This window comes from Diabrotica virgifera, chromosome 10 (genome assembly GCF_917563875.1).
Source record: "Diabrotica virgifera virgifera chromosome 10, PGI_DIABVI_V3a".
Taxonomy (NCBI): domain Eukaryota; kingdom Metazoa; phylum Arthropoda; class Insecta; order Coleoptera; family Chrysomelidae; genus Diabrotica; species Diabrotica virgifera.
The window spans coordinates 102,786,666-102,814,179 of NC_065452.1; the positions used below are offsets into that span (position 1 = coordinate 102,786,666).

The following is a 27,514-nucleotide window of genomic DNA, read 5'->3' on the forward strand; positions in this document are numbered from 1 at the left end:
AGAGGTGTTAAATTTAGCGATAGTAACTTATAAATTAACATTATATTGATTGTTTCCCACCTTTAGACTTATCGGACGAGTTTGAAAAATGCCACTGTCACAGTGACAGTTTTAGTTGAAATACTCGTCTGATACGTCTAAAGGTGGGAAACAATCAATAAAATGTCAGTTTATATGTTACTATCGCTAAAGTTGAGATCTCTACTAGTTTTATTTCTTTTTATCTCATAATTTTATACGTTTTCCATCTTTTGCGCTATTTTGCCGGTTATTAGCGCGCTCATCACTGTATATTCCGAGGACGAGTTGTGTACCTATGATCAATACATATTGCATTCTGTAAGAGCTCTTAACATGGAGCTATTCTGGACTGAGTCAAATGCTTTCTTAAAGTCTACAAATATTAATATCAATGGTTTGTTATATTCTGTAACTTTCTCTATTAAGGATTTTATTACTTATAGGTGGCCATTCGTTCCATTATGCCACTCTTAAATCTGGATTGCTCTAGTGGTTGGTGAAAATCTAGATTAGGTGCCAGTTTGTTAGTAATTATTCTCATAAAGAGCTTATATAAATTATATAGGCCTATTTCCATACATATGTTGGGGCCATACCTCTCGACTTATAGGAGAAAATATGGGCGCGAAAAACAAAAATTATCGATTTTTTCAGATTTGTAAAATAAAAAATTAAGCACAAGGTTTGCGATTATTGATAGAAGTTACATCCTGAAGTGATTCCAGCAAAATATAGACTCCTATGGAAATTGTCCAATTTAAAACAGATCCCGCCTAGACTACCAACTACCTACATTTTCGATGTAAAACATATGAATAAAAGTTAGAGCTTCACGACACGATACAATATCGATACTTTTTAAGTATTGAGTATTGTATTGGTTATGCCAATGAAGTATCGTATCGTGTATTGATATCGGCAATACTTTCTTATAAAAATATCGTATTGATATTGATTTCGATTTTCGATACGATATCGATACAATACTCGATCAAATATCGACATAAAAGGATTATATTAATAAAAAAAATCGATTCTTCATTCATTTATCACTATCTTTATTAAAAAAATCTCTTAAAATATGAAAGAAATAGGATAAATTACATTGTAACCTCACAAAAAATATTATCCTTTAAAGAGCTCTTCATACATCTGTTCACACAAATGAATCATTTGATACTTTATCTTTTGAAAAGCATCTTTTATTCGTAAGTACTAGCACTGCTTCAGAAAAAAGCCGCTCGACTGGTACGGACGTCGCTTGGACGCACAAAATATCGCTAGCCAACCCAGATAAAAGGGGAAACACTATTATATGATTTCCACCATAATCAAATATTTGTGTCTGGTCCAGGTCTTGGATATGGCAAGTAGTTTTCAATTTCCTTTTCAAAAACATCGATATTATCAGAATCTGATGATTTTAAAAATAAAATATCGAAATTGATTGCCTTATAGGGTTCAATGTACTCTCTTGTACTAATAGAGAGCATAAGCGCTTGTGCGTGTTATAACTCTTATAATATTTTAACTGTACCTATAATAGGCCTTATGCAGCACTCACGTGGCGTTTTATTTTTTTTCTCGATATCGATATTCTCAATAATATCGAGACAAGAGTATCGACAATACAAAAGTATTGTATTGTTTTAAGATAGTGAGTATCGTATCGACATTAATATCGCTAAGGTATGTATTGTATCGGTATCGTATTGATATTCGATACGATATCAATACAATATCGATATTTTTATCGAATATCGTGAAGCTCTAATAAAAGTAAAAATGGTATATGTAGTCGGTATGACGCAAAGTGAAAAAATCTGTGTTGAGAAATATAGTATGCGGCAAAATAAACAGCACTGAAATAAATATTGAAATGTGTATCTATTATTATTGATACATATAACATTTAGTTTAAGTACATTATATAGCCTTGCAAACATTATTCACGACGAAGTTCCCGATAAAACAGATATTCAAGATGCCCTCTGCTCAGTTTCAAGCCTTTTCCGTAGCGTTCACGAAGGTTCTCGATCATGTCTGTGAACTAAGGCTGTCGAATGGTACGAAAAAATCTCGAATTTTAATCCGCAATTCCGGAAAGTGAGACGGTGGATAGGTACGAAAAACAGCCTCCTTCAGCATTCCCGATATGTACGCATCAGGTAGCGTTAGGTCTGGTGACTGTGATGGGTATGGAGAGTCACTGCCACACGAAATAAGGCAATATCCAAAATGATTGCGCAGCATTCGAAGAGACTCTCTAGTCGTGAGACAGGTTGCCCCGTCCTGCTGAAACCATTTTTGATTAAGTGATAGGTTCCAGGCACAACAAAATCGCTGAGGACATGTAGAAATGGCGTGATAATCTGTTCTCTGTAGCACTCCTGATTAACAGTTAACGGTGTTCCATCGTTTGCTTCAATGAAATACGGGACCAATATGCCATGTGCGGATACAGCATATCAAGTGGTAATACGGTCTCACTGTGAACGGGGTGTTTGAGGATTACGTCGGGGCGTTCGAATCCAAGAAGGGTTATCTGCCTAATAAGCCTAAATGCGTCGGCAGCTGATTTTAATTTTAGTACTGTTTATTTTTTCGCATACAAGGATTAGTTTGCTACAATCATAAATATTATCAAACTTGCCTGTGCTATGATGGCATTACATCCGCCCGAGTTCTAGCTTCTGCTGAAAAATCAATACCTAAAGCAATATAATCAAATCAAATATTGGAAGCAGAACTCAGGTCGTATTAAGACAAGCCTGCTGGTTCCTTAGTTTGTTCCGTCAGGGTTGGAGGAGCTGACTGAGCCACAGGTGGTGGTATATCTGGTGGAGTCCAGACTTTGACTTCACTGTGGGGTCTACTTCCAATATCCCCTAAACAAAAGCAATTAGTTAAAAATATATACAGAGTGAACAAAAAGTCTGGAAATGCCTAATTATCTCTTAAATGGATAATACGAATTGTAAAAAAACTGGAATACGCAAAAAATGGATGGTACAATATGGAGATTTCAAATTTAATGCTTGCAATATTGCCAGATTTACCATTTTCTGATATCATTAGTCACTTTATTTTAAATACAACACTCTGTATATTGATATTGCATTATTATTGGAATTCTGACTCCAATACAAGTTCAACTACTATATGTAACACTTGGTATTTGATCTAGTCACGAAGGTCTTAAATAAATAAGACTCAATGCCCAATAGTTTTGAAATAAATCAGTTAAATATAGATGGCTATGATTTTGACATTAATTTATAAAATTCACAATAGCTTGGCGTTTATTGAAAAGTTTTGTAAAATAAATTGTATTAATAACTAAGGCTGACAGTTGTTTTATATGTTTTTAAAAGCTCTACAATAAAGATGGTTTTTGATAAAAAAGAGCGAATCACTGTTTTAATGATGAGAAGCTACGGCGATAGAAGAAAATGTTATAGTCAAGTTTGGAGCCAATTTTAATGAGATATGGTTTCAGCAAGACGGAGCTCCAACTAATTTTGGTGTAAATGTTCGGCGTTATGTAGATCAAACTTTTCCCGGACGATGGATTTGTAGATTAGGTAGTATTGAATGACCTCCTCGTTCAACCGATCTGAATCCTAAAGATTATTTTTATTGAGGACACTTGAAAAGTAGAATTGATAAAATTAAACCAGCAAATGTGGCAGAACTAAGGCAAAGAATTATCGATGAATGCATATTAAAATCTAGAGAAACATGGAGAAATGTAACAGACGCATTCTACTATTGTTTAAGATACTGTCAAATGAACAACAGAGGGCATTTTAAACACTCGATTAGGTCGACAATAATTTAGCAATGTTGTAAACTTCTAATTATTATGTTCAAATTTAGTCGTATCTGTATCTGTATCTGTAGAGTAGGGAGTGTGAGTCAAGTCCCACAGCACTTAGGCCACAATTGACCCATTGTACATTCTCCCAGGGGGTTGTCGTCCTTAGTTCATTATCCATCCTGCCATTTCCAGGAAGGTGGACAAATCACCTGGTGACATCTCCCCTATATCGGCAGGTGTAGGCCAAGGCTCGCCGAACGCATACTCTCGTATTGACGATAACTCCGGACATTCACATAGGACATGCTCGACAGTTTCGTCATCTCGTTCACACCTCCTGCATAGAGATGTGTCTACTAGCCCCAGTGTGTGGAGGTGTTTTCTTAGTTGACAATGGCCAGTTAAAAAACCAACGGTCAAGCGTAGGTTTTTCCTGGTCATTCTCAAGTACTTTTCTGATGCTGACTTCCCAAGGTTCCTTAGTGTTACCCTGGCAAGTCTACATCCTGGCCCTTCTTCCCATCTTCTTACGGTTTGCGAGTGGGAGTGACATTTGACAGTTTCCGCGATTGTTGTAGTCGACAAGCCAAAAAGATCACAAGGTCCTAAGAGTCTTAGGCCTGCTGCCCTTCTAGCCAGCTGGTCAGCAATGCGGTTGCCTTTATTTCTGTTGTGTCCTTTAACCCACCTCAGGATGATGTTGTTACCATCCGAAGCTTGGGCTAGTGATTCATGACACTCCATTACTAGCCCTGATATGACGCGTGGTCTGTTCAGGGTTAGTAGCGCTTGTCTGCTGTCTGTGCAGATTATTACAGTTTTGCCGGCTATACCTTTCCCGATTATCTCTTTTGCAGCTATGGAGATACCAGCCAGTTCAGTCTGAACTACGCTGGCATTTTTGCCCATGCCCCATTTTATACTAAGGTTCAATGATCTGGAGTATATTCCACATCCTGAGCCTTCTTTCGTTTTGGAGCCATCGGTGTAGATGCAATATGCATTTGCCACGTTTGACTCCCTATGTTGACTTGTTTCGATTTTGTAGGGTTTGTCGAAGACAAACGTAGGTTTAATTGAGTCGCATCCATGGCCCGCATGCAGCTGGGGCAGTGCCTCCAGCTCACCCCGCCAGAAACGACATCTCAATTGTCCCATTCCTACATCAAGGTTTGCACCCGCTGAGCGTAACCTCATCATCGTCATCAGCGCCACCTCTCTGACATATATGTCTAAAGGGGTAATGCCAATGAGCAACTCCATTGCAGCAGTTGGTGTTGTTTTCATGGCACCTGTTATTTAGTTGTATACAGGGTGATTAATTAGTGGGGTAAAACTCAATAGATCCGCTATTCGCTATAGTAACAGATAGCAATAAAAGTTAATAACAAAAATTGTAGCCAACTTTGAGTTTCATATTACAAAATTAGTTAGAGTGTTACAGGTTGTTCGATAACACAGTTGCAGACCAAATTTATGTTTTTTTAAATGGAACACCCTATATTTTATTTTATATTCGAAATCCTGTTAACTTCTCCATCACAAAAATTTAAAGGTTTGTTATGTTATACAGGGTATTTACAAAGTTATAAAAATTTTTGTATGAAAATCGTAACAAGTTCAACTCCCTGCATAAATAAAAATAAGCAGAGCAGCAATGGCTTATTAATGTCATATTTTTATTTATGTATTGTCAAAATTTTCAAGAATTATTGACATTGCTAATTTTCTTCATATCAAATACAGGGAGAGTCAAAACGCAAGTACCTACATTATTTTCTCAGTAATGTTAAATGGAATACCTACCCTGTATTTTATATCATTATTGAAAAGTACCATTACCGTACTTTAATTTTTATATAACATTCCCTATGTCCAAATTTATTAGTTTTCGAGATATTTTCATTTTTCAGAGCAAATTATTTTAGGCGTCTAAATTTATCTAAATTTTAAGTAAGCCATGACTGAATTGACAATTGACGATTACTGATTATCAATCCGGTAATCAATGTAACAATGTAGCAAATAAAGAAATAAAAATAATTTATTAGTAATACATTTTACAAAAAAAAACACAACCACAACATGCAACATTTTTGAAACAATTAAAACTACTTTTTTATGTAAATGTAACAAATAAAGAAAGAAAATTAGTAACAAATTTTACAAAAAAAAAACACACACAAACACAAAATACAACATTTTGTGAAGACAATTATACACTACTTTTGTATGTAAATGTAACAACGTAACAAATAAAGAACGAAAAATAATTTATCAGTAATAGTGTATTGAATAAAATACACTTTGTATTCTATTTTTCATCTCATCCCTTGTTGGAGGTATTTTATAAACTTCATTATAACCCCAAAAAAATCAGTCAAGTTTATTAAATTCTGGTGATTTGGGTGGCCACGCTACTGGTCCATTGAAAAATGAAAATATCTCGAAAAATAATAAATTTAGAGATAGGGAATGTTATCTAAAAATTAAAGTACGGTAACGGTACTTTTCAATAGTGATATAAAATACAGGGTGTTCCATTTAAAATTACTGAGAAAATAATGTACTTGCGTTTTGACTCACCATGTATTTGATATAAAGAACAATAGCAATATCAATCATTCCTGAAAATTTTGACAATACGTAAAAAAATATGGCATTAATAAACCATTGCGGTTTTACTTATTTTTATTTATACAGGGAGTTGAACTTGTTACGATTTTCATATAAAATTGGTTATAACTTTGTAAATACCCTGTATAACATAACAAACCTTTATATTTTTGTGATGAAGAAGTTAGTAGGATTTTGAATTTAAAATAAAATATAGGGTGTTCCATTTAAAAAAACATAAGTTTGGTCTGCTACTGTGTTATCGAACACCCTGTAACATTCAAACTAATTTTGTAATGTAAAGCTCAAAAGTGGCTAAAATTTTTATTATTAACTTTTATTGCTATCTATTACTATAGCGGATCTATTAAGCTTTACCCCACTAATCAATCACCCTGTATAGATTGAATCAAACAATTTATTGATACGATTAGGCATTTCTAGGCTTCTGTTGCTGGACACCTCCTCTATTTCTCACTTATAAAACAAATAAAAGTATCAAGCTTCATTTACGTTTTGGACAGAAAATGGCGTATCATTCAGAATATGTAAGTAGGTACAGAACTAATAAATTTCCATATTTACATTTTGAAGATTCTACCGACAGTAAGCAAATAAAAAAAATTGAGGTAAAAACGAACTGAGCACTTTTATCTACACCATAATGTGTATATACTGAAAAGCGTTAATATAATGATTTAAAAGCAAAACGAAATCCAAAAATCCCGAGATCTAAAGAATCTTACGTTGGAAAACAAATTCTGGTCACAACCTAAATCGAGCATTCTACAACTTACCAAGCAACCGGGCGATAAATGGATACACGTGGGGAATATACAATATGCATTCCACGAGACGTCAATTTATCTAAGTAAAAATCCAACAAATTTGATTTCTAGTACTCAATTTCTGAGTAAAAGAAGGTAAAGAAAGCCAGTTTCTGAGGAGTCCAAGAAGACGAAATGTGCATACGGAGGTGGTGGTTTCTGAAACGAAACTAAATCATAAACTGGCTTTCTTTACTTTTTTTTTATTAGAAATAACCCGCATCAACCATAAAAGGTTATTAGCGGTGGTACAATGATACATATTAATTTGATACAAAATATAAACTATTTTACAAAGTTTTTTTACAGAGTTTTTACAAAGTTGATTTTAATTTATGATTGTTCTGAAACGTAGCACTCATATTTGGTTATATAATTTAGTTTCCTTTAAAAACCTAATGATTTTGTCACGATCCGCACTGTTTAACGCACACTTTATATCACATGGTAGTCCAGTAGCTTGTCTTTGCAGATGATATTGTAGCGTGATTAGTGTAATTACTTCTAATTACAATAAAACTAGCGGTTCGTAATTTATATACGACTTTATTTATATAAGTTACAGACGAATTTATCTTATACACTAAACTTATTCACAAAATATGCCCGTATTTATACCCAGTTGTTATTCTGGAACAATCGACTCCCATCTCGAGCTATCGGCTTGTTCCGCCTACGTGACGTACCTTCCAGAATTCTCCGGCGAGGCCTAGCACATCCGATTACGTCATTCTAGAGGTGTTTACTGTTATACGGGGATCGGCCAAGATTTCTCTTCCGCTACACTGCTCCCCTCTTAAGATCTGAGCGTCTCGATCAGCAACTCTAAATGAAGGCCCAGGATGGCGGAATCTACACGACTCTCCAGCTCTGCATACACCCTTCAAGAAGAAATAACAGTCTACTGTCTTTGAAGGGTACGACATCTTCGGGTTCATGCAACACACAGTGATTTGTACACCAGTTCCTCTGAAGACCACTTCAAGCATGCTTCTCACAATCTTCCAATCCAGAATTTCTACTGCATGGCCTATTTTTGGTAAAGCCAAATTTTTGATGTCATAATTACACACGATTTTCTTCAAATTAGTTAGAGCACGCCATATGTTCTCGTAGCTTGGCGTGTCCGTATAAGACTTTCTGGTCACCATATACAGCAAAGATCGAGGACCATCTTCCAATCGCAGTACTCTTCCAATTTTAAGCTGCTGATTTCTTAACTCGTCCAGGCGGCCGAACTTTCTATTGAATACGGACGATATTCCTTTAGTCATCTCGAGGTCTTGGGCAACACAGTGGGCCAGAGAGACGTTTTCTGGAACACCAAACAGATCTTGCTGAACTTCTGTGGTCACGCCGAATCTAGCACTCTTTCTCGCTGCGTAATTTGACATAAATTGATTAAAACTTGGCTGTGCGACATCTTTCATCTCCTGTTGGAGGACTCGTGCTTCTTCTGTTTCATTTGAGCCAGCATATGGTGCAAGACGATTTATGTGAATAACTTTTGGTTTACCGTTTGGCAACTTCTTAATTCTATATATTACGTCATTTATTTTCTTCTTAACTTCATACGGACCTTCCCATTGTCTTTGCAGTTTAGGACACAAGCCTCGACGACGTTGCGGATTATAAAGCCAGACAAGATCACCTACTTCGAAGCTTTCATTCTTGCATCGAGAATCATATTGATCTTTCATTCTGTCACTGGCTATCTGGATGTGTTGTCGGGCAAGTTCATGAATGTTGTTCATTCGTAATTTCAGGCGGTCAACGTAGTCTTCGCCTGCAACATGTTCCTCGGAAGGTCCGCAGCCAAACTCTAGGTCGCAGGGCAACCGAACTTCACGACCCAACATCAGGCAGGTTGGTGTTTGACCTGTAGTTTCATTTACGGCCGAGCGGTAGGCCATCAGGAATAAATGAATGTGTTGGTCCCAATCTCGCTGATGTTCAGATACAACTTTGGACAAGTGTTTACCCATCGTTCGGTTCATCCTCTCGACCATCCCATCTGATTGAGGATGCAGGGGTGTTGTTCTGGTCTTATTAGCACCAATCAATTTACAAACGTTTTGGAAAAGAGCTGACTCAAAGTTTCGCCCTTGGTCGGAGTGGATCTCCAAGGGAACACCAAATCGGCTAAAGAATTCTTTAACAAGTACCTCTGCAACGGTAGCAGCTTCTTGATTTGGTAATGCATAGGCCTCAGTCCATTTTATAAAATAATCCATGGCTACCAGGATGTATTTATTTCCAGCATCGGTTTCTGGAAATGGACCTGCAATGTCGATAGCTACTCTTTCCATAGGACTTCCAACATTGTACTGTCTCATGGGTGCTCTCTTTTTACCAACCGGACCATTACCGGATGCACACGGTTCACATTTTCGGCACCATCTTCTTACATCATCTTTACAGTTCACCCAATAGAACCGTTCTCGAACCTTTTGCAGAGTCTTCGTAATACCAAAGTGTCCACCTGATGTACCGTCATGCAACTGACGCAATACTTCTGACACTTTACTTTTAGGTACAATTAACTGAAGCTTAGATTCTGTACCATCATCGTTCTCAAAGGTTCTGTACAGAAGATCATCTTTTAGTACCAGGCAATTCCATTGGCTCCAGTAGGCCTTGACTTCTGGACTACATGCACTAATGTTCTGCCAACTAGGTCTCTCACCTTGCCGCATCCAATCCAATACTCTGTTTATACATGGATCATCTTCTTGGGCGTGTTGTAACTGTTGGGGCTGCCATTGTTCATTAACTACGGTAGTTCGTCTCACAGGGCAACGCTGTTCCTCTACTCTAAGCCGGTGATTACAACTTTCACCGCATGGCCGTATCGAGGAAGCATCTATATTTGAACGAACTCTTCCAGCCCTCTTCACGCGTCTCTTCGGCATCGTGTCACGAATCACCCTCCGTACCATTTCCACCAAACGTTCATCTTTTCTCTTATCGCCTTTTTCCATGGCTATTACTCCATTGTTTCGTGAAGCTTGGCTAGCTGCTTCGTGTTCCAAGGCAATAGCAAGTGCTTCATCTAAAACTTTCGGCCTTGCTAGTCGTAAAGCTTTCTGTAGTTCATTATCTTTCAGCCCATTGACGAAGGTATCTACTGCAATTTCTTCTAAAACGCTGTCTGGCACCTCTGGATAAGCCAACCGCACCACACGAGCCACATCTGCTTCAAATTCTTGCAGATTCTCACTTGCTCGTTGACTTCTACTTCGCAGTTGTGCTTTGTATACTTGTTGTAGATGGGCATCTCCATAGCGTTTTTCTAGACGAGTGAACAAGGTCTGGTAACAATTTTCTTGACCCTTGGGAATTGACCTTAATATATCTGCAGCATCACCTCGTAAAGCAGCAGTCAAGGAAACAGCCTTTTCTTGTTCGGTCCAATGATTGGCGGTCGCAATAGCTTCAAACTGTCTAAGATATATGGACCAAGAGGACTTTCCATCAAATGGTGGTAATTTGAATCTCATATTATGCGACGTTTCGTCTCTCGGTAGTTCATCTTTCACTAAAGGATCTAACGTTGCTGCATTAACTGATGGTTGTACTTTTGTATCGGTTATCCTGCTCTCTAGCTGTTTGATCTTTTCTTCTACGGTCTCTACACTTTTCTGCATCTTATCGAATGTTCTAGAAACTTCTTCAAATTTCTCATTGTTCTGTTTACAAACTTCTTCTAGTTTTTCGTTGTTTTGCCTACAGACCTCTTTAATTATTTGAGAAGTCTCATCGAATCTTTTAGCAACATTTTCGAATTTCTCGTCGCTTTTTCTACTAACTTCTTCAAGTTTCTCGTTGTTCTTTATAGAAGTTTCATCGATCTTTTGAGAAATGGTTTCGAATTTCTCATTATTTATCTTAGAAGTATCATCGATCGTTTCAGAAACAGTTTTTAATTTCGATAAGATTGCTTGTTCTGCTGACTGGAAGTGGAACGTCTTTGGGTCTTCTCCGTTCTTCGTGAGGACATCCTCGAGTCGTGCTTGTAGGACTATCTTGAGCCCACTGCTGTCCAGATCCCGTTCCTCGAGCTGTTCACGGAGCTGTTTTACTGTAAGTTCTTGTAGCAACATCTTTGGTCGGCACACACGTACTTTCCAAAATGTCTTTTAACAGTCTTTCCGAATACCGAACAATCAACGCACTTTAACTATTCCCGACGAATAAAGTCCAAAAGTCTTTTAAAGTCTTTCCGAATACGAACAATTAACGCACTCCGGTTATTCCCGACGAATAAAGTTCAAAAGTCTTTTAAAGTCTCTCTGTAATTCACTTATTTATATCGCACTAAGTTAACCGAACACCGACACCAACTGTAGCGTGATTAGTGTAATTACTTCTAATTACAATAAAACTAGCGGTTCGTAATTTATATACGACTTTATTTATATAAGTTACAGACGAATTTATCTTATACACTAAACTTATTCACAAAATATGCCCGTATTTATACCCAGTTGTTATTCTGGAACAATCGACTCCCATCTCGAGCTATCGGCTTGTTCCGCCTACGTGACGTACCTTCCAGAATTCTCCGGCGAGGCCTAGCACATCCGATTACGTCATTCTAGAGGTGTTTACTGTTATACGGGGATCGGCCAAGATTTCTCTTCCGCTACAATATAATGGACAGTCTATAACAATGTGACCTACAGTTATATTGGTGTCACAGGCGTAGCACATTTATTGATTTTTTTATCTAGATTTAGTTGACGACGTATTTTCTTCCTTATTCGTGTAATTCTAGATTTAATGCGTCTGTCTTCGAGTTTGGGGTAGATTTCTGTTAGCATTGTTAATAGTCCTCCTATGTCCTTCGTGTATTCCTGTGCGATACTTAATGGATTGGGGGAACCGTGTGCATCATCCAGAAAGCTGACTATCTCTGTATAGTTTAATTCAAACAGGGTTGAAGCTTTATCAATAAATTCCTTTGCAGGTTGAATAAGTGATTCAGTAGAAACTGTTTCTCCAGTTTTTGTATCAGATTTAGTGACTCTTGGCTTTTTTGTTGATCTTGCTTTAGGTTTTGTAAAATCTATTTCTGTGTTTTCTACCAGTGGTGTATTAACTGGAGACGATATTTCAGAATGAGAACGTTTCGGTATAGTAATTTCTGTAGGGAGTTCTTGGGAGTCCATTACTTCACCAGTGTTTTCTGTTTGATTCTGGACAGAGTGATTTTTGTCTTCAGCTGTTGCATTACAGGAAGAAATAGAGTCTTGGTCAGTTTGGGATGTAGGTATGGACGGGTTTGACTGGATGGCCGTATAGGTATATGTTGATGCGATATGACCAGATTGATGACAGAGATAGCAAGTGAGTCCATCAGAAAGAAAGATTCGGTAAAATGTATTTATCGAAGTCAATGAGAATTGATTCAGGAATAACAAGATTGTCGACAGGTGTATAGTACACCTGCCCACGAAAGCTTAATACGTGACTATATTGAGGATCTTGAATTCCCGCTCTTAAGAAAGACATCGGTGAAAGAAGATGAAAAGCCCTTCTCGGCAAGATATTTTTCGAGGATGTGATGAGGAATAGACGGACAGACACTAGACAGCAGTATCCTATTAGCAGGAGTGACTAGTCTTCTTGCTCTGATAACATTATCTCCTATTTTTATATCTCCGTGGTCTGTTAAAAAAGTGTCAACAACTTCTTTGCTGAAAAGGTAGATGCAGATTCTGCCGTTAGAAATTCGTGATGAAAAAAGTACATTTTTGGGTTGTACTAGTGATCCTATTGCTGTAACGTACTCTTCTAATTTTAGTGTGTCTACTGCTGGGATAATAACGGCTTGTAGTTTCGAAGGGAATGTAGCTGCTTTCTGTTGGGTAATTGTAGAGTTATATGGTGTTTGTTGATCGGGTAACATTGGAGGACCCCTGTAGTCAGAAGTACCAGCCATCGGATGCAATTGTTAAATACTTTTTATTTTAATTTTCTTATTTCGTTTCATTATATTGTAATTGGGTCAGTACGACTCTGTCAATTACAAAGTATTTAGCTTATCGAAGATAAGCCAAAAAAACAAGTTTTTGTTAAACACCTTTGAATATACAAAACTGTATGACTGGATTGAAATTCTATAAGATTTTGTTGAAACCGTAAATATATTGATAAAATACTTACGGCAATCAAATCACAACTAATAACTAAACTACTGGTTATGTTTCTTATAATTAATTTTAAAGATTTACTATGGTAAAGCGATGAAAAACTTCGAGACTCCTTCTTTACTTTCGTTGACTCACAAATTGAGTACTAGGAATCAAATTCGTTGGATTTTTACCTAGATAAATAGACGTGTCGTGGAATGCACATTGTACATTCCCTACGTCTATCTATTTATCGACCGTTTGTTTTGTAAATTTTAAAAAGCTCGGATTTAGGTTGTGACCAGAATTTGTTTTACAACGTAAGAAATCATTAGATATCTGACCCTTTGGACTTAGTTTTGCTTTTAATAGATATCGCAGTTGCGCCTTTTGCAAATTATTTTTAATAACATGACAGGGAGATTTGTTATCGATTTAGACCACACCATGGGCCGTTCTGAGGAATCGTAGAGGACGAAATGTGCATAAATGGATGGTGGCGGTCTCTGAAACGAAACTAAATCTTAATATGTCCTTATTTATAATTATTTAACTTTACCTTCTCGAACATTTTGGGTAACAGTAAATGTTTTTCCGGTATCCAAAGGCACTGTCCAATTTACTGGATCAGGGGAACGCATTATGATCTGTTCAGGCGATTTGACTCTTGTAGGCTCTGGAGGCGATTTAATGACGGGCTCATAAGTTAAACTGTCGTATTCTTCGTTTGTAGAATTATCCTTATTTTCCACAGTATCGGTTTTTGTTTGATCAGCTGCAGGACAAATTTCAAATAAAGCATTATTCATGTTTTATTGTTTAGGCAAGGGTGATGATATGTATGCAAGTGTTTATTCTATGCTTCTAAAAGCCCTAATATAATGAATAACTAAATTTGATATGTGAATATATACCGGGTGGTGAATTGGAACACGGGCCATAGGAAACTCAATGTAAAATTCTAAACTGTTGAATTCCTGCTTCCCTAATTATTTGACATCAAAAGTCATAAGAAACTATTTGTAGAGAATTGAAATCTGTATTGAAAACAACTGTTAATATTGTTCTATGAACAATAATTATTCAAAATTTTGTAAAAATATAATACAATTTTCAGAGAAATACGCCAAAGTTACGCCACACACAGTGCAATAATGTGTATAAGATTGCATTCGGTGACAATGAATTTATTATATTAACAATTTGAACTGTCAATTTCTTTATTTATTTTATCATTTATTGTTTAAAACACAATAAAGTTGATCAGATATCCTCAGTTAAGGAGAAAGTATGAATAATAAAGATATTTTCTTCAGTCAATAGTGTGCTCACTGTCAGTTAAATAGTAACGTGTGGCTTAACATGCCCACACATACCTACTGCGGTAAATACATTATATTTTTCAAAATTTTGGAATGTGTTTAAATCGTAGAACAATTGTAACTTCTGTTTTTAATACACATTTCAATCCTCTACAAATAACTTCTCACGACTTTTGATGTAGCATAATTAGGGAAGCAGGAATTCAACAGTTTAAAATTTTACATTGAGTTTCCTATGGCCCGTTTTCCGATTCACCACCCGGTATGTATATTAAAGATTGTTTAAAATGCATGCATATTTCAGAATAGTAAAATTAAAAATGCAGCAGTGTTAATTTGAAAATGTACCTTTTAAATATGGCATGAAAGACAAACATAAAAGTAGGAAATTAAAGTTTTTTGTTTGGAGTATTTACTACTACATATATTTGGAGTGTCTGGTTTATTATTTTTAAGGTATGGCAAAATAAAATATATTATTTTTTGTTTAATTCTTTTTGTTCTTCAAATTAACTTTTACTAAAAAGTTTTTTATTAACCCTACTTTTATTACAATCTATACACTCTCACTGCTACTGTGCACACTGTACATAGACAATACCTATTTTCAACTAAACAATGATTTCTATAGGCCAAATTTCGGATTAGCAATGGGCTCATCCCTATCTTCATTATTAGCAGACATATTAATATTAATTATTAATGGAGGATTTCAAACAAAATACTGGACACAAACAAGACAAACAACTTACAGTATTGTGGAGATATGTAGACGATGTGTTTTCCATTTGGCCTCACGGACCACAAGCATTGAATAGATTCCTGACTGACAACAATAAAGAAGAGTCAATCAAATTTACCATGGGAAAAGAAAAAAACAGTCCACTTCGTTTTCTGGATGTACTAATCACCAAAGAAGATACAGAATACGCAAAGTTTATAGAAGCCAAGCCACATCAACAAAAATGTTTCCACTCAAATAAAAACGTAAACATCAAAAAAGGAATTATAGTCGGTTCGCTAAACTCAGACACAACTGGCTAGTAATTTTAGTAAGTAATTTTGCCAATTTTACGAAATTGGCAAAAAAATAATTACTAAATAGTTAGTAATTTTGCCAATTTTGGCAAAATTGACCAAAAACAAAAAATTACCTACTAAAATCACTAGCCAGTTGTGTCTGAGTTTAGCGAACCGACTATATCAAAATCATTGATAGAGCCCAAAAGACCTGCCAATGAAAAGGCAATGCAAAAGACAAAGTCCAATAAAAAGGCATTTCAGGAAAAAAAACTTGCTAACAAAGATTTTAACAAAAAATTACTAACCACTGTCATTTACAAACAACGAAGAAAATAACACAACGCCACAAGCAGCACCCACAAGAAAGGACTCAAGGATGACAAAAGTTCCATATGTAAAGGGCTTATCAGAAAAATTAAAAACGATAGGAAACAAGTAGATCACATCAACATTTAAAACAAATAACACACTTAGATATATCCTGTCGAAAACCAATCCCATCAACATGCAAGAGAGGTCAAAGAACTGCATTTACAAAATACCATGAGAATGCAAAAATTTTTGTGGGAAAAACTCAAGACCACTAAGCGTCAGAATAAACGAGCATGATACATACATCAAAAACAGGGATTTCGACAAATAGCCAAATAACAGACAAATATCCAAAGATGCCTGGGATAATAAACACAGAGTACAATAGAACGATGCATCAATAACCATGAAGGAAACAGATATAAAAAGAAATAAATCAAAGAAGCAGCCCTCATCCTATTAAATGAAGAACAATGTGTAGCAAACCCATCAGCAGGCCTTTGTTGCCAAGACTTAAAAAGAAGTGAACAACAAGAACATACTAACAATAGTGGATAAGAAAATGTGAAATGTACGTTTCTGTATCTGTAGAGTAGGGAGTGTGAGTCAAGTCCCACAGCACTTAGGCCACAATTGACCCATTGTACATCCTCCCAGGGGGTTGTCGTCCTCAGTTCATTATCCATCCTGCCATTTCCAGGAAGGTGGACAAATTACCTGGTGACATCTCCCCTATATCGGCAGGTGTAGGCCAAAGCTCGCCGAACGCATACTCTCGTATTGGCGATAACTCCGGACATTCACATAGAACATGCTCGACAGTTTCGTCATCTCGTTCACACCTCCTGCATAGAGGTGTGTCTACTAGCCCCATTGTGTGGAGGTGTTTTCTTAGTTGACAATGGCCAGTTAAAAAACCAACTGTCAAGCGTAGGTTTTTCCTGGTCATTCTCAAGTACTTTTCTGATGCTGACTTCCCAAGGTTCCTTAGTGTTACCTTGGCAAGTCTACATCCTGGCCCTTCTTCCCATCTTTTCACGGTTTGCGTGTGGGAGTGACATTTGACAATTTCCGCAATTGTTGCAGTTGACCAGCCAAAAAAATCACCAGATCCTAAGAGACTTAGGCCCCCTTCCTAGCTAGCTAGTCAGCAATGCGGTTGCCTTTATTTCCGTTATGTCCTTTAACCCACCTCAGGATGATGTTGTTACCATCCGAAGCTTGGGCTAGTGATTCATATATCGTCTGATCGGTTATATGGTCTGCACAATAGGTTCTATTGTGTAGAAACCATTCTTGCTGAGTTAGTCAACCAGGGTATCCAAAACTACGTAAGTTGTCAATCATACATAATATATATGCAATAAACAATACACAACACAACACGAACATTCCCATACACAGAACTCCACAAATCAAATAAAATAATGCAGAAAAACATATAACACTCATAGTTTGAGTACCATAGGGCATAAAACATCTCCACTCTCTGATCTTTTCAGCCAAAGCATGGCTGTTGCCTGCAACACCAGGACCAAGTACGTCAGCTTCAATTTTGATAATACATAACCTCCTCAACAACATGGCGGTTATACACACTTTAAACACAATTTTCTTAATAATATTTTGAAAACGATTTTCGGAGTGGAAATCGAAACGTCAAATTGCATAGGTAAAAATGTAATTGTTATTACAGTCTTATTAAAATTTTATGACGTAAATATTTAACACCTTAAATATATAAACCAAAAACTAAACGTTGATTTGGAAAAATGGTGGGTTAACCGATTTTAAAGATAATCTAATTTTCGACGGTAGATATGGTCCACGATTTTCCTGTAACCAATTATTTATTCAGAAATAGAGTGATTAATTCTTTTGCGTGTGCCAAGGATCGTGCCATAACACGAATTCTTACCTTCATTAACTCCTTTTCTATCTTTAGTAGCTACTTTTTGATTTTGCTTAGATGAATCTATACTTTTTTGGGTTTGCAACGGTTTGGCCAATCTATCATCTTCGTGTTTTGTTACTACCGAAGTGGATTTAGATCGGGATGAAACAGTGGTGTTGAGGGATGCTAAAACACCGTAACATTTGTTACAAATACAAATTCACACTGATTTATGCCGCCCATTCAGTAATAGCTAACCAAAACACCCAAAAGATCTTTTTTCCTATATACATAATAACCGAATGCAATATTTAGCAAAACTTACTTATAAGATATTCTGAAATATTATAAAACAGCTTTCCATACAACTATAATATGGGTATTCTCAGGATAGTTTTCAAGGGTCCAGCGGGATAAGATGGTAAAATCTGCACTCGGCTGGATTCTTATTTGGGATTGGGCACTCGAAAGTGCTTATTTAAAAACCCCATGGCCAAAATTTCAGCTCCCTAACTGGCCCCAGGAGTCTCCTATTGCAAAAGAGTGTGTTTTCGAAAACAATTTCTCTGAGAGATGGTTCTCTGATCTTTTAAAAAATCTGAAAAAATGTATGAACATACATTTTCATGCCCATAAACACTCAAATTTTTTGGATAACAATTGAGCTCAAAAAACACAAAAAAACCACTCGAAAAAAATTTAATTGAGGAATGGTTCTCTGATCCTTTAAAAAATCTGAAAAAAATGTATGAACATTTTCATGCCCATAAGCACTCAAATTTTTTGGATAACAATTGAGCTCAAAAAACACAAAAAAAAACATTGTTTTGGTGTTTTCTCCTATGTGCTTAGCACATAAAGCCAACTGCCAATAAATACACATTACATATTTTAGAACAGGTCAATAGATTTAAGTACCTGGGATATTGGATCGATAGCAGCCTAAATCCTGATTTAATAATATCGAGAATAAAACAGGCCAGATAATCTTTCTAAAAAATCAAAAGACTGCTATGTGATTGTCGAATAAAACTCGACTACGTTTATCAAAATGTCTAGGTCTGGTCGACTCTTCTCTATGCAGTTGAGACGTGGATCCTGAAAACATCAACCGTAAATAAATTAGAGACCTTTGAAATGTGGATCTACCGCAGAATCTTCAAAATTTCATGGACATGGCATACCTCAAACGAAGAAGTGACAGAGCTAAATTTTGAACAGCTAATACGAACAGCTGAAAACAGAGAAGAGTTTGCAATTGTTAGAGTTTCACGATATTCGATAAAAATATCGATATTGTATTGATATCGTATCGAAAACCACTACGATACCGATACAATACATACCTTAGCAATATTAAAGTCGATACGATACTCATTATCTGAAATCAATACCTACAATACTCTTGTATTGTTGATACGCTTGCCTCGATATTATTGAAAATATCGATATCGAGGAAAAAAATCAAACGCCACAGTTGTTTGATTATATTTTGTGGAATAGGTATTTAAGATCATAATTATTTACATAAAAGTATAACTGATCTGTAACCCAAGCATCAGCTGTTATAATATTTTACACTTGAGTGCCTGAACTTGAAACTCTTGAGAGTGAGAAAATGACTGTAATGCTTATCAAGGCCGCGTCCCACCATCAAATAATTTGATCAAACTGGTTTGAGCAAACTGAAAGTGACAGTTAGTGACGTCACATCCTGAGTGTTCATTGTGGATAATAATGAAAAATTTTAATTTTAAATAAAGTACAAACAAGTTAGACAACTCAATACAAAAAATTTGATCAAACTAGACTGATAGTGAGAGCACAGATTTTTAGAATTTAAAAAAAACTGCAATTGTGACGTCACTTTGACGTACTTCCGGAGTTTGCTCAAACTGTTTGATCAAATTATTTGATGGTGGGACGAGGTCTTTACACTGTTTATATCATGTGGCATTTGTGGCAATATTATGGAAGTGAGTGATGATGACGCAAAAATAATTTTCAACAAAAATACTGAATTGTGATTTATTCCGAATCTCCGGGAATTTCTCTTTCTTTTCAAAAGTAGTTTTTAAACAATACAGAATTAGTAATATAAGTATAGTCGACTTTTAAAGATTTCAAAGAAACATTCAGCCATATTCAATTTTTATAAGAATCTATAAGTTATAAGAAATATTCGTAATATTTTTAGAATCATGTCCATTTGCCAAGCATGCAAAAGTGGGCATAAAGAGCCTACACAGCTCAGATGTATAATCTTTTTATGTTGATATTTTATCGAGTATTGTATCGATATCGTATCGAAAGCAATATCAATACGATATTTTTATAAGAAAGTATTGCCGATATCGATACTCGATACGATACTTATACTTCATTGACATAACCAATACAATACTCAATACTTAAAAAGTATCGATATTGTATCGTATCGTGAAACACTAGCAATTGAGGGGGCCGGACGTAAAAGGGTTTAAGTGCAGTTTTGGTAGTTCTGAGATAATCAGCTTCAAAGTTGTTTGAGTTTTATAAATTCTAGGGGTCATTAAATTAAAATTTGTCTAGTGTACAATGTACTATAATGTGATAAAAATATAAGGGTATATTATTTTCCTTACTATATCCTTCTTTTTTTCAATTATTAAAATAATGTACTTGAATCGGTACATGGTGTTGATAAATGTTACTGGTAAAACGGTTCAAGTGCAGACGTTAACTACATATTACTAATCATTTTTGTTCCAGCTGTTATCCACAGTGTAACTACAACTGGCACGTTGCATAATACTTAATTAGTCTTCAAAATTAGTCACAAATCTAATATTTATTTACTTGAAATTAATCCTGTATTAACATGTGTTTACACATTACAAAATACTAAAAATAGTTTTGCGGCAAAATGGTTCAAGCGCACTTAAACCCGTTTCTTACTATTTGTTTTTACAGAATACTAAAAATAGTTTTGTGATAAAACGGTTCAAGAGCACGGATAAACCTGTTTACTACCAAAGCAAACTGCATTTGTTTTCATTGAACAAAATGTAATGGCGATAGATGGCGCCTGTAGGGCGAAATATGCTTAGATCAATTTACCACCAAGTTATAATACCATTTAGATATGCGAATCTGTACTTAGGTCAGAATTTAAAAAAAGTGCACTTAAACCCTTTTACTTCCAAGCCCCTCAATTGTAGTATCAAACCTCCATCGAGGAGTGGGCACTTTAAGAAGAAGATGGCAATAAATAACTACTTATGATTTCTTTTGTTATTTCTAATACCAGGATCAGGTTTGCCATTTTCAGAATAGAACATGCTCAAAATACGGCAAACCATCTTTTTTATATTTATTTCCATTTTTTAGCAGGGTTATGTTGACCATTTTAAGATCGAAATATACTGTAAATTCGAAAAAACTGTATTTTTCGGTTATTTTTTTCACATTTTAAGCACATAACCTTATTTAAATGTGACAAATAACTTTTGTACCCCCATACATGCGAGTGGTGGTTACCATTTAAATATTATCATTAATAAAATAATTATATTTAATTTCATATTAGACCTTTTCCTTCAATTTTACAAAATTTTATTCAAATTACAAAATAGTAAAAAATGTTCAAAATCAATCTACAATAATAGTTTTAATTTTCATCACGATCATCGAAAGAGTTATGTGTATGCTAAAAACATTGGAAAACATATAAAAAACAGGGTTTGTCGTATTTTGATTTTGTTCTGGTCTGAAAATGGCAAACCTAATCTCGGTATTACAAATAACAAAATAGTTTATCAAAAGTCGTTGACGCAGTTGAGTTTATGTGCTAAATACATGGGGACGCACCAAAAAATGGGTTTTTCGGATTTTGAGGATGTTCCGGAGAGTAACTGGCAAATCAAACCCTGCCATTCAAAAAAACCGAAAAAAAAACACAAAAATAATTACTTAATAGTTTGCCAAAAATTACGTACCTACATAGCCTATTTTTTTTTTTGAAAAATTCAAATATTTTCCTGAGCTCAATTTTGATTCAAAAAATCTGAAAAAAATCACGAGTGTTTGTGGGCATGAAAATGTAATGCTCTTAAATTTTTTTAAAGCAAAGGATTGCTGCGAAAAATGGTCTTTCGAATAAATAAATGTTTGCGATAGGGGGCCCCACGGACCATCTCTCTGTATCTCTAGTTCCATGTTCCATCCCGCCTTGTGGAGTATTGGGCGCTTATGCGTTTCTTGGCCAAAAGTGTAAGATTGCTGTCTGGCTTAGACAGCGCAACCAGGGACCACCTAGGGGTCAAAAATTTGGTCAAGGGGTTTTTGAACATGTACTTTCGAGTGTCCAATTTCAAATAAGAATCCAGCCGAGTGCAGATTTTACCATCTTATCGCACTATAGCCTTTGATTTTATTTTATTTGATAGACAAAAAGTTCCTTTGGTTTATGCATCGCACATTCTCGGTAATACTAAGACATAGGCTGGGAAAGGAAAACGACGAGGAAAGCAAATGTTTTTAGCCAAAAGCAAGCTCACGAGTCTTGGCACACACTGGTTAAATTTGTAGCCATTTCTAACTTGAAACAGTTTATTAAATAAATTTTAATAATCTGAGAGTTTTATAATTCAAAATGCAGTCCTTTATTCAAAACTTTCTTAAATTACATTTTAATGACATCAGATTGATGATCTAATGCTATTTAATTTTTTTACATTGCCACGAACAATATAGCTTTTATTTAAATGTTGTATTTTTTTCTTTTTTTTTTCTCAAGTTTGGTATTTTTTGTTGTTTTTTCCCAAAGTACTGTGGATGCTATAAATAATATTGATTTGATCATTAGTTAGTGAACTGTCTCAGATTAGAAGTGGCCCTGTACTAGAAATCTTACAAGGTCTTGGTCTTTTACTCGAAGGTGTTTCGCTTGACGATTTTCTTCCTTCTTTGGCTGTAGTAGATCTAGATTGACGTTTTGGTGACCGTTTTTCTACATTATTCTCGGTGATCGGCCCTACTGACTGAGATCGAACTGCAAAATAAAAAATATAATGAAACAATATTAAGTTTACCTCACCGTTATTTGAAGCCTATGTTTACACTCTAATAACAATAAGATAAATAATAAAACTACTTTTAACATTTTTATGAGGACCCTGTTGAAACTGAATCCAACCGATCTAGACTGGAGATAGTCAATAAACAATCTGTAAGCCAAACCGTTAAACATCGTGGTGAAGGTGTAAACAGTTCCTTTGGGGACAATAAGTAGCACTCCATCTTAACCTCTCAAGCGTGGCTTTGAGAGAGGTTGACTGTCTTTCCCTAGCTACTCATGGGACCAAAATGGTGAACCAACGGAAGAAATAAAAACCTCAGGTCCAAAGGATTGCCGAGGTCAAACGGCCAGTTCTACAGAAATCTCCCAAGTTGAAAGCTAAGGAACCACAAAGTCTGTTAGAGTAACAGCGTTGAAAGACGTTAATATCATGACTGACGAAGCGATTGCCTGCAAAGTTATCTGGAATCTTTAAAGCTAAACCCAGAAAGCTGGTGAAACAAGGCCAATATTACATACATGCCAAAAGAACTGTAATCAAGGCCAATTTTATCAAGGCCACTGAAAGGGCAAAAATGTCATCAAATCCATTAAATGCTATTACAAAACAAAAACAAATTCAGAAGGCCAAAGGTCCAAAAAGGCCAAGGTCAGACGGAAGCACATCATCCGAAAGCCAACATAAAAGTGAAAAGGCCAAGAACCGAGAGCGTGACCTTCCGCGAACTGCCTCTTTTTTTTTACTTTACTACTTCCGACAGTACTAATAGGATTCCCAGAAGACAATATGGACATGGATAAGCTTAAGGCAGTCCAAAAAGCCATCTTGGTAGCTTATGAAGAAATTCCGGAAAGAGAACCTCAGCTTCGCTTCCTGAAGAGTACCGATAGGCCAGGTTCCTAGAACTTAAATGTATATCACAAGTGCGAGGTGGCTAAAGTGGTGATTCAAACCCTAAGGCCATGGTGGGTGCATCGCTCAGGCCTTTGAAGGGGGAAGATATACTCAAGCAACACTCATGTTCAACACACTGTCTTCGTCCAGGATGAAGATGGAGAACGTTTTGAGTCCAAAAAGATCCTTAATAGATTAAGGATAAGTAACCATGTGTTCAGGACACATCTATGGACAGTCTGGGGTAGAAAATCTTCAGACAGAGGGGTTTTATGGACATTCTCAAAGGATTCTGTATCTCAAAAAGAGCTCCAGAAACTCAAAATGTCGCCCTTTTTCGGAGTGGGAACTTTCTTCTGAGTTTTCAGGTGGAACAAGACCACTTTTAAAGACTCCTGTCCAAGACTTTGTTGAACCGACGGAAGAAGACGGAAAGTCCTCGGAACTAGAACTGGACACCGAACTGTGTTACGAGAAAAAGGGTAACTCACAAATCTCTGGAGTTGTGTAGGAAAGCACCAGGACTAAAACAGGCGAAACGCAGTTCATTAGAGAACATTCGACAAAATTTACGGCAGACCTAATACGTAAAGACAGGAAAAAATTAGGTAATATATTAATATTAAAATATAATGAAAGTAACCTACTTAGGGTTACTTACGTTTCTTTGGCCCACCTTGTTTGGTTTTCTGGTTAGTCCTCTTCAATGATGATGACTTTAATGGAGAACTCTTCTTAGGGCTATTCTTCTGAGATCCTCTTGAGTCGTCATCTTTTCTGGGAATCGTAGGCTCCAATTTTTCCCTCGTTGGGGAAAGGATCAATCCATCCAAATCTGGATAGAAGACTTGATTTAGTAATTCTTAAAATAATTTTTGATTCAATAAATTTTTATTGTTAAATAGTAAAAGTTATATAGTTAACATGTTTGTTACTACCAGTTCCAATTTTATTACTACCGTTTTTAAAATTATTAGAGTTTCTGCACGAATTTTGGACTCGTGAGTCAATATGGACTCATAGATTCGAGATATAGGTAACTAATACATAATATAGGTACATGAAAACGCAACTATAATAGTGCAACTAGATGACAATACAAATCCCATCCCCGTTAAAAGAGAAGTTAGACAAGGAGACGTTATATCGCTACAACTTTTTAACCTAGCCAAGTTAAGCCACCTAAGATTCGCTGACGACATCATGATTATAGCGAGCATATCCGAGGAACTGCAAAAGTGCGAACTATGATGGAGGATCTCGCAGGTAGCTCCCAATACGCCGGCCTAAAAATAAATATGATAAAACAAAAACAATGACAAATACAGACGACCCCAGACGTATAACTATAAATGGCAGTGAGATAGAACAAGTTCAGAAATATATTTACCTAGGCTAAATTCTGAAACTTGACAAAGAGATCCAAAGTGCGGATATTACTAGAAGAGCAAGACTAGCATGGGTAGGATTTGGAAAACTTAGTTGGATACTTAAGAACTGCAAAATACCCCAATACTTGAGAAGCAAATTATTCAACCAGTGCATCCTTCCCATCAAGATGTATGGATGCCAAACCTGGACCTTAACTAAAGCAGATATGAATAAACTAGCTACAACAGAAAGGGCAATGTTAGGTATATGACTGTCATAAAAAAAGAAGAACGAGTGGGTCAGATCAAAAACAAAACTCGAGGATATCACAACGAACCTTGCAAAACTCAAATGGAGCCATGTGAGCAAGCCACACTGCTAGACAAAAAGTTGGAACCCCATGATACAACATTGGAGAACTTACGAAGGTAAACGACCAAGAGAAAGACCACAGATGAGAAGGGGAAGATGACTACATGACATAGAAAGAATAGCCGGAACAAATTGGAAGTACAATTTCCTCAGGATAGAGATTGATGGAAGGAGTTGGGTAGGCCTATGTTTAAACATGGACGATAGAAAGCTAAGAAGAAGAAGAAAAAGAAGAGTCACATCAACATCGCTAACAAATGCTAGGGCGTGACTTCTTTTGAAATTGGTACTCCTCTCGCCATTTACGTGGGCGTTGTGTTCTCGGCCTCGGTATTTCGTAGGTACGTGTTTGTATGTGTTGGTGGTACCGAGTGATGTGACTTCGAACAGAAAACTAAAAAATACATACTGCCAAGATCGTTTTCGAAAGCAATGGTAAACCATCTAGTATAGTAGTAACTTTTCTATATTCCAACATTCAATGAAGAGGGTGATTCATTGTCAAAGTCTAAATAATCAACTTCAATATTTTTTTATGATTGAATAATTTAAAATACTCAAGAGAGGTACCTCTAGGAATAAATTATAAAACGATCGAAAACATCTACCGGAACAACATAATAAAAGTAAAAGTAGAAAATGAACTAACTGACCCAATTGAAGCTGGCAATGGGATAAGATAGGGGGATTCCCTGAGTCCTTTATTGTTCAACATGATCATGGATGAAATAATAAAAAAGTAATAACTAAAAAAGGAAACCAAATGGGAGAAAAACAACTTAAAATAATCTGATTTGCACACGATGCACTACTAATCTCTCAAAAGGAAGATTTACAACGTATGCTGCACCAATTTAATATATTGTTCTGAAGCTATTTTCTTGTGGCATTTTTACAATTTTAACTATTTAGAATGGGAAATAAGCCACAATATTATTAAAAAATGATTTTTATTAACGTTTCGACGCCCAAATCGGGTGCCGTTGTCAAAATACAAAATACTATTAATATAAACAAAAATGTTGTTGCTTAGTAAAAAAATTCTTCTAATAATTTATTTAATTTGACTCATTTATATCGGCAATTCAGATACATATGATACATTTTAAAGTAGAAGACTTTAAAATGATATTAAAAATGATATTAAAACGTTAATAAAAATCATTTTTTAATAATATTGTGGCTTATTTCCCATTCTAAATAGTTAAAACAATTTAATATAAGCGCCAGAAAATTTAACATGTTAATTTCCCCCAAAAAGACAAAATGCGTGGTTACAACAATCAGTAAATTGGAGCTGGAGGTTCAGATAATAGAAAAAGTGATGGAGTTTAAATATCTAGGCATTACACTATCTAGCTACCGAAAGCTCGAAACAGAAGTGGAAGATCAAGTGAATACACCAAGCTGAGCCGCAGGTTACCTGAATGACACAATATGTAGAAATCAAATTATCGGAAGAGAAATGAAAGGCAGAATTTACAAAACAGTCATCAGATCAATAATGACATACGTGGCAGAAACACGACCTGACACAGAGAGGACAAAAAGATTGCTCGAAACAGCGGAGATGAAAACCCTTCGAAAAATTGATGGGACAGAGCTAGAAGTACAAAATATACGACGCAGATGCAAGGTGGAAAACATTAATAACCGGGTAAGAAACAGAAGAGTAGAATGAAATGACCAGATAAGCCGAATGACAACAAATAGAGTAGTAAGGACAGCGAGAGACGGTAACCCAATAGGAAGATGATCAGTGGGAAGACCACAAAAACGATGGAACGACAACTTACTGGAGGCACATTGAAAAAACAGACAAGAAGACAAATAAAACTAATTTTTTAC

The 27,514-nt window shown here is 35.9% G+C and overlaps 1 protein-coding gene across 9 annotated transcripts in view; it reads right to left on the reverse strand.

Moving 5' to 3' along the window:
- Positions 1–27,514, reverse strand: part of LOC114342198 (nuclear protein MDM1) — a 321,915-nt gene that overhangs the window by 8,159 nt on the left and 286,242 nt on the right. For 4 of the 9 annotated variants that reach the window (XM_050663612.1, XM_050663607.1, XM_050663606.1 and 1 more), the window contains 5 exons: positions 24,585–24,758; positions 22,864–23,001; positions 17,994–18,155; positions 13,978–14,193; positions 2,675–2,909 (listed from right to left, as the gene is read on the reverse strand). In XM_050663612.1, coding sequence (XP_050519569.1) covers positions 2,782–2,909; positions 13,978–14,193; positions 17,994–18,155; positions 22,864–23,001; positions 24,585–24,758 — 818 coding nt within the window. In that variant the 3' untranslated portion in view covers positions 2,675–2,781. The remainder of the gene's footprint in view (positions 1–2,674; positions 2,910–13,977; positions 14,194–17,993; positions 18,156–22,863; positions 23,002–24,584; positions 24,759–27,514) is intronic. The other 5 variants (XM_050663605.1, XM_050663611.1, XM_050663609.1 and 2 more) reach the window with 5 other exon arrangements.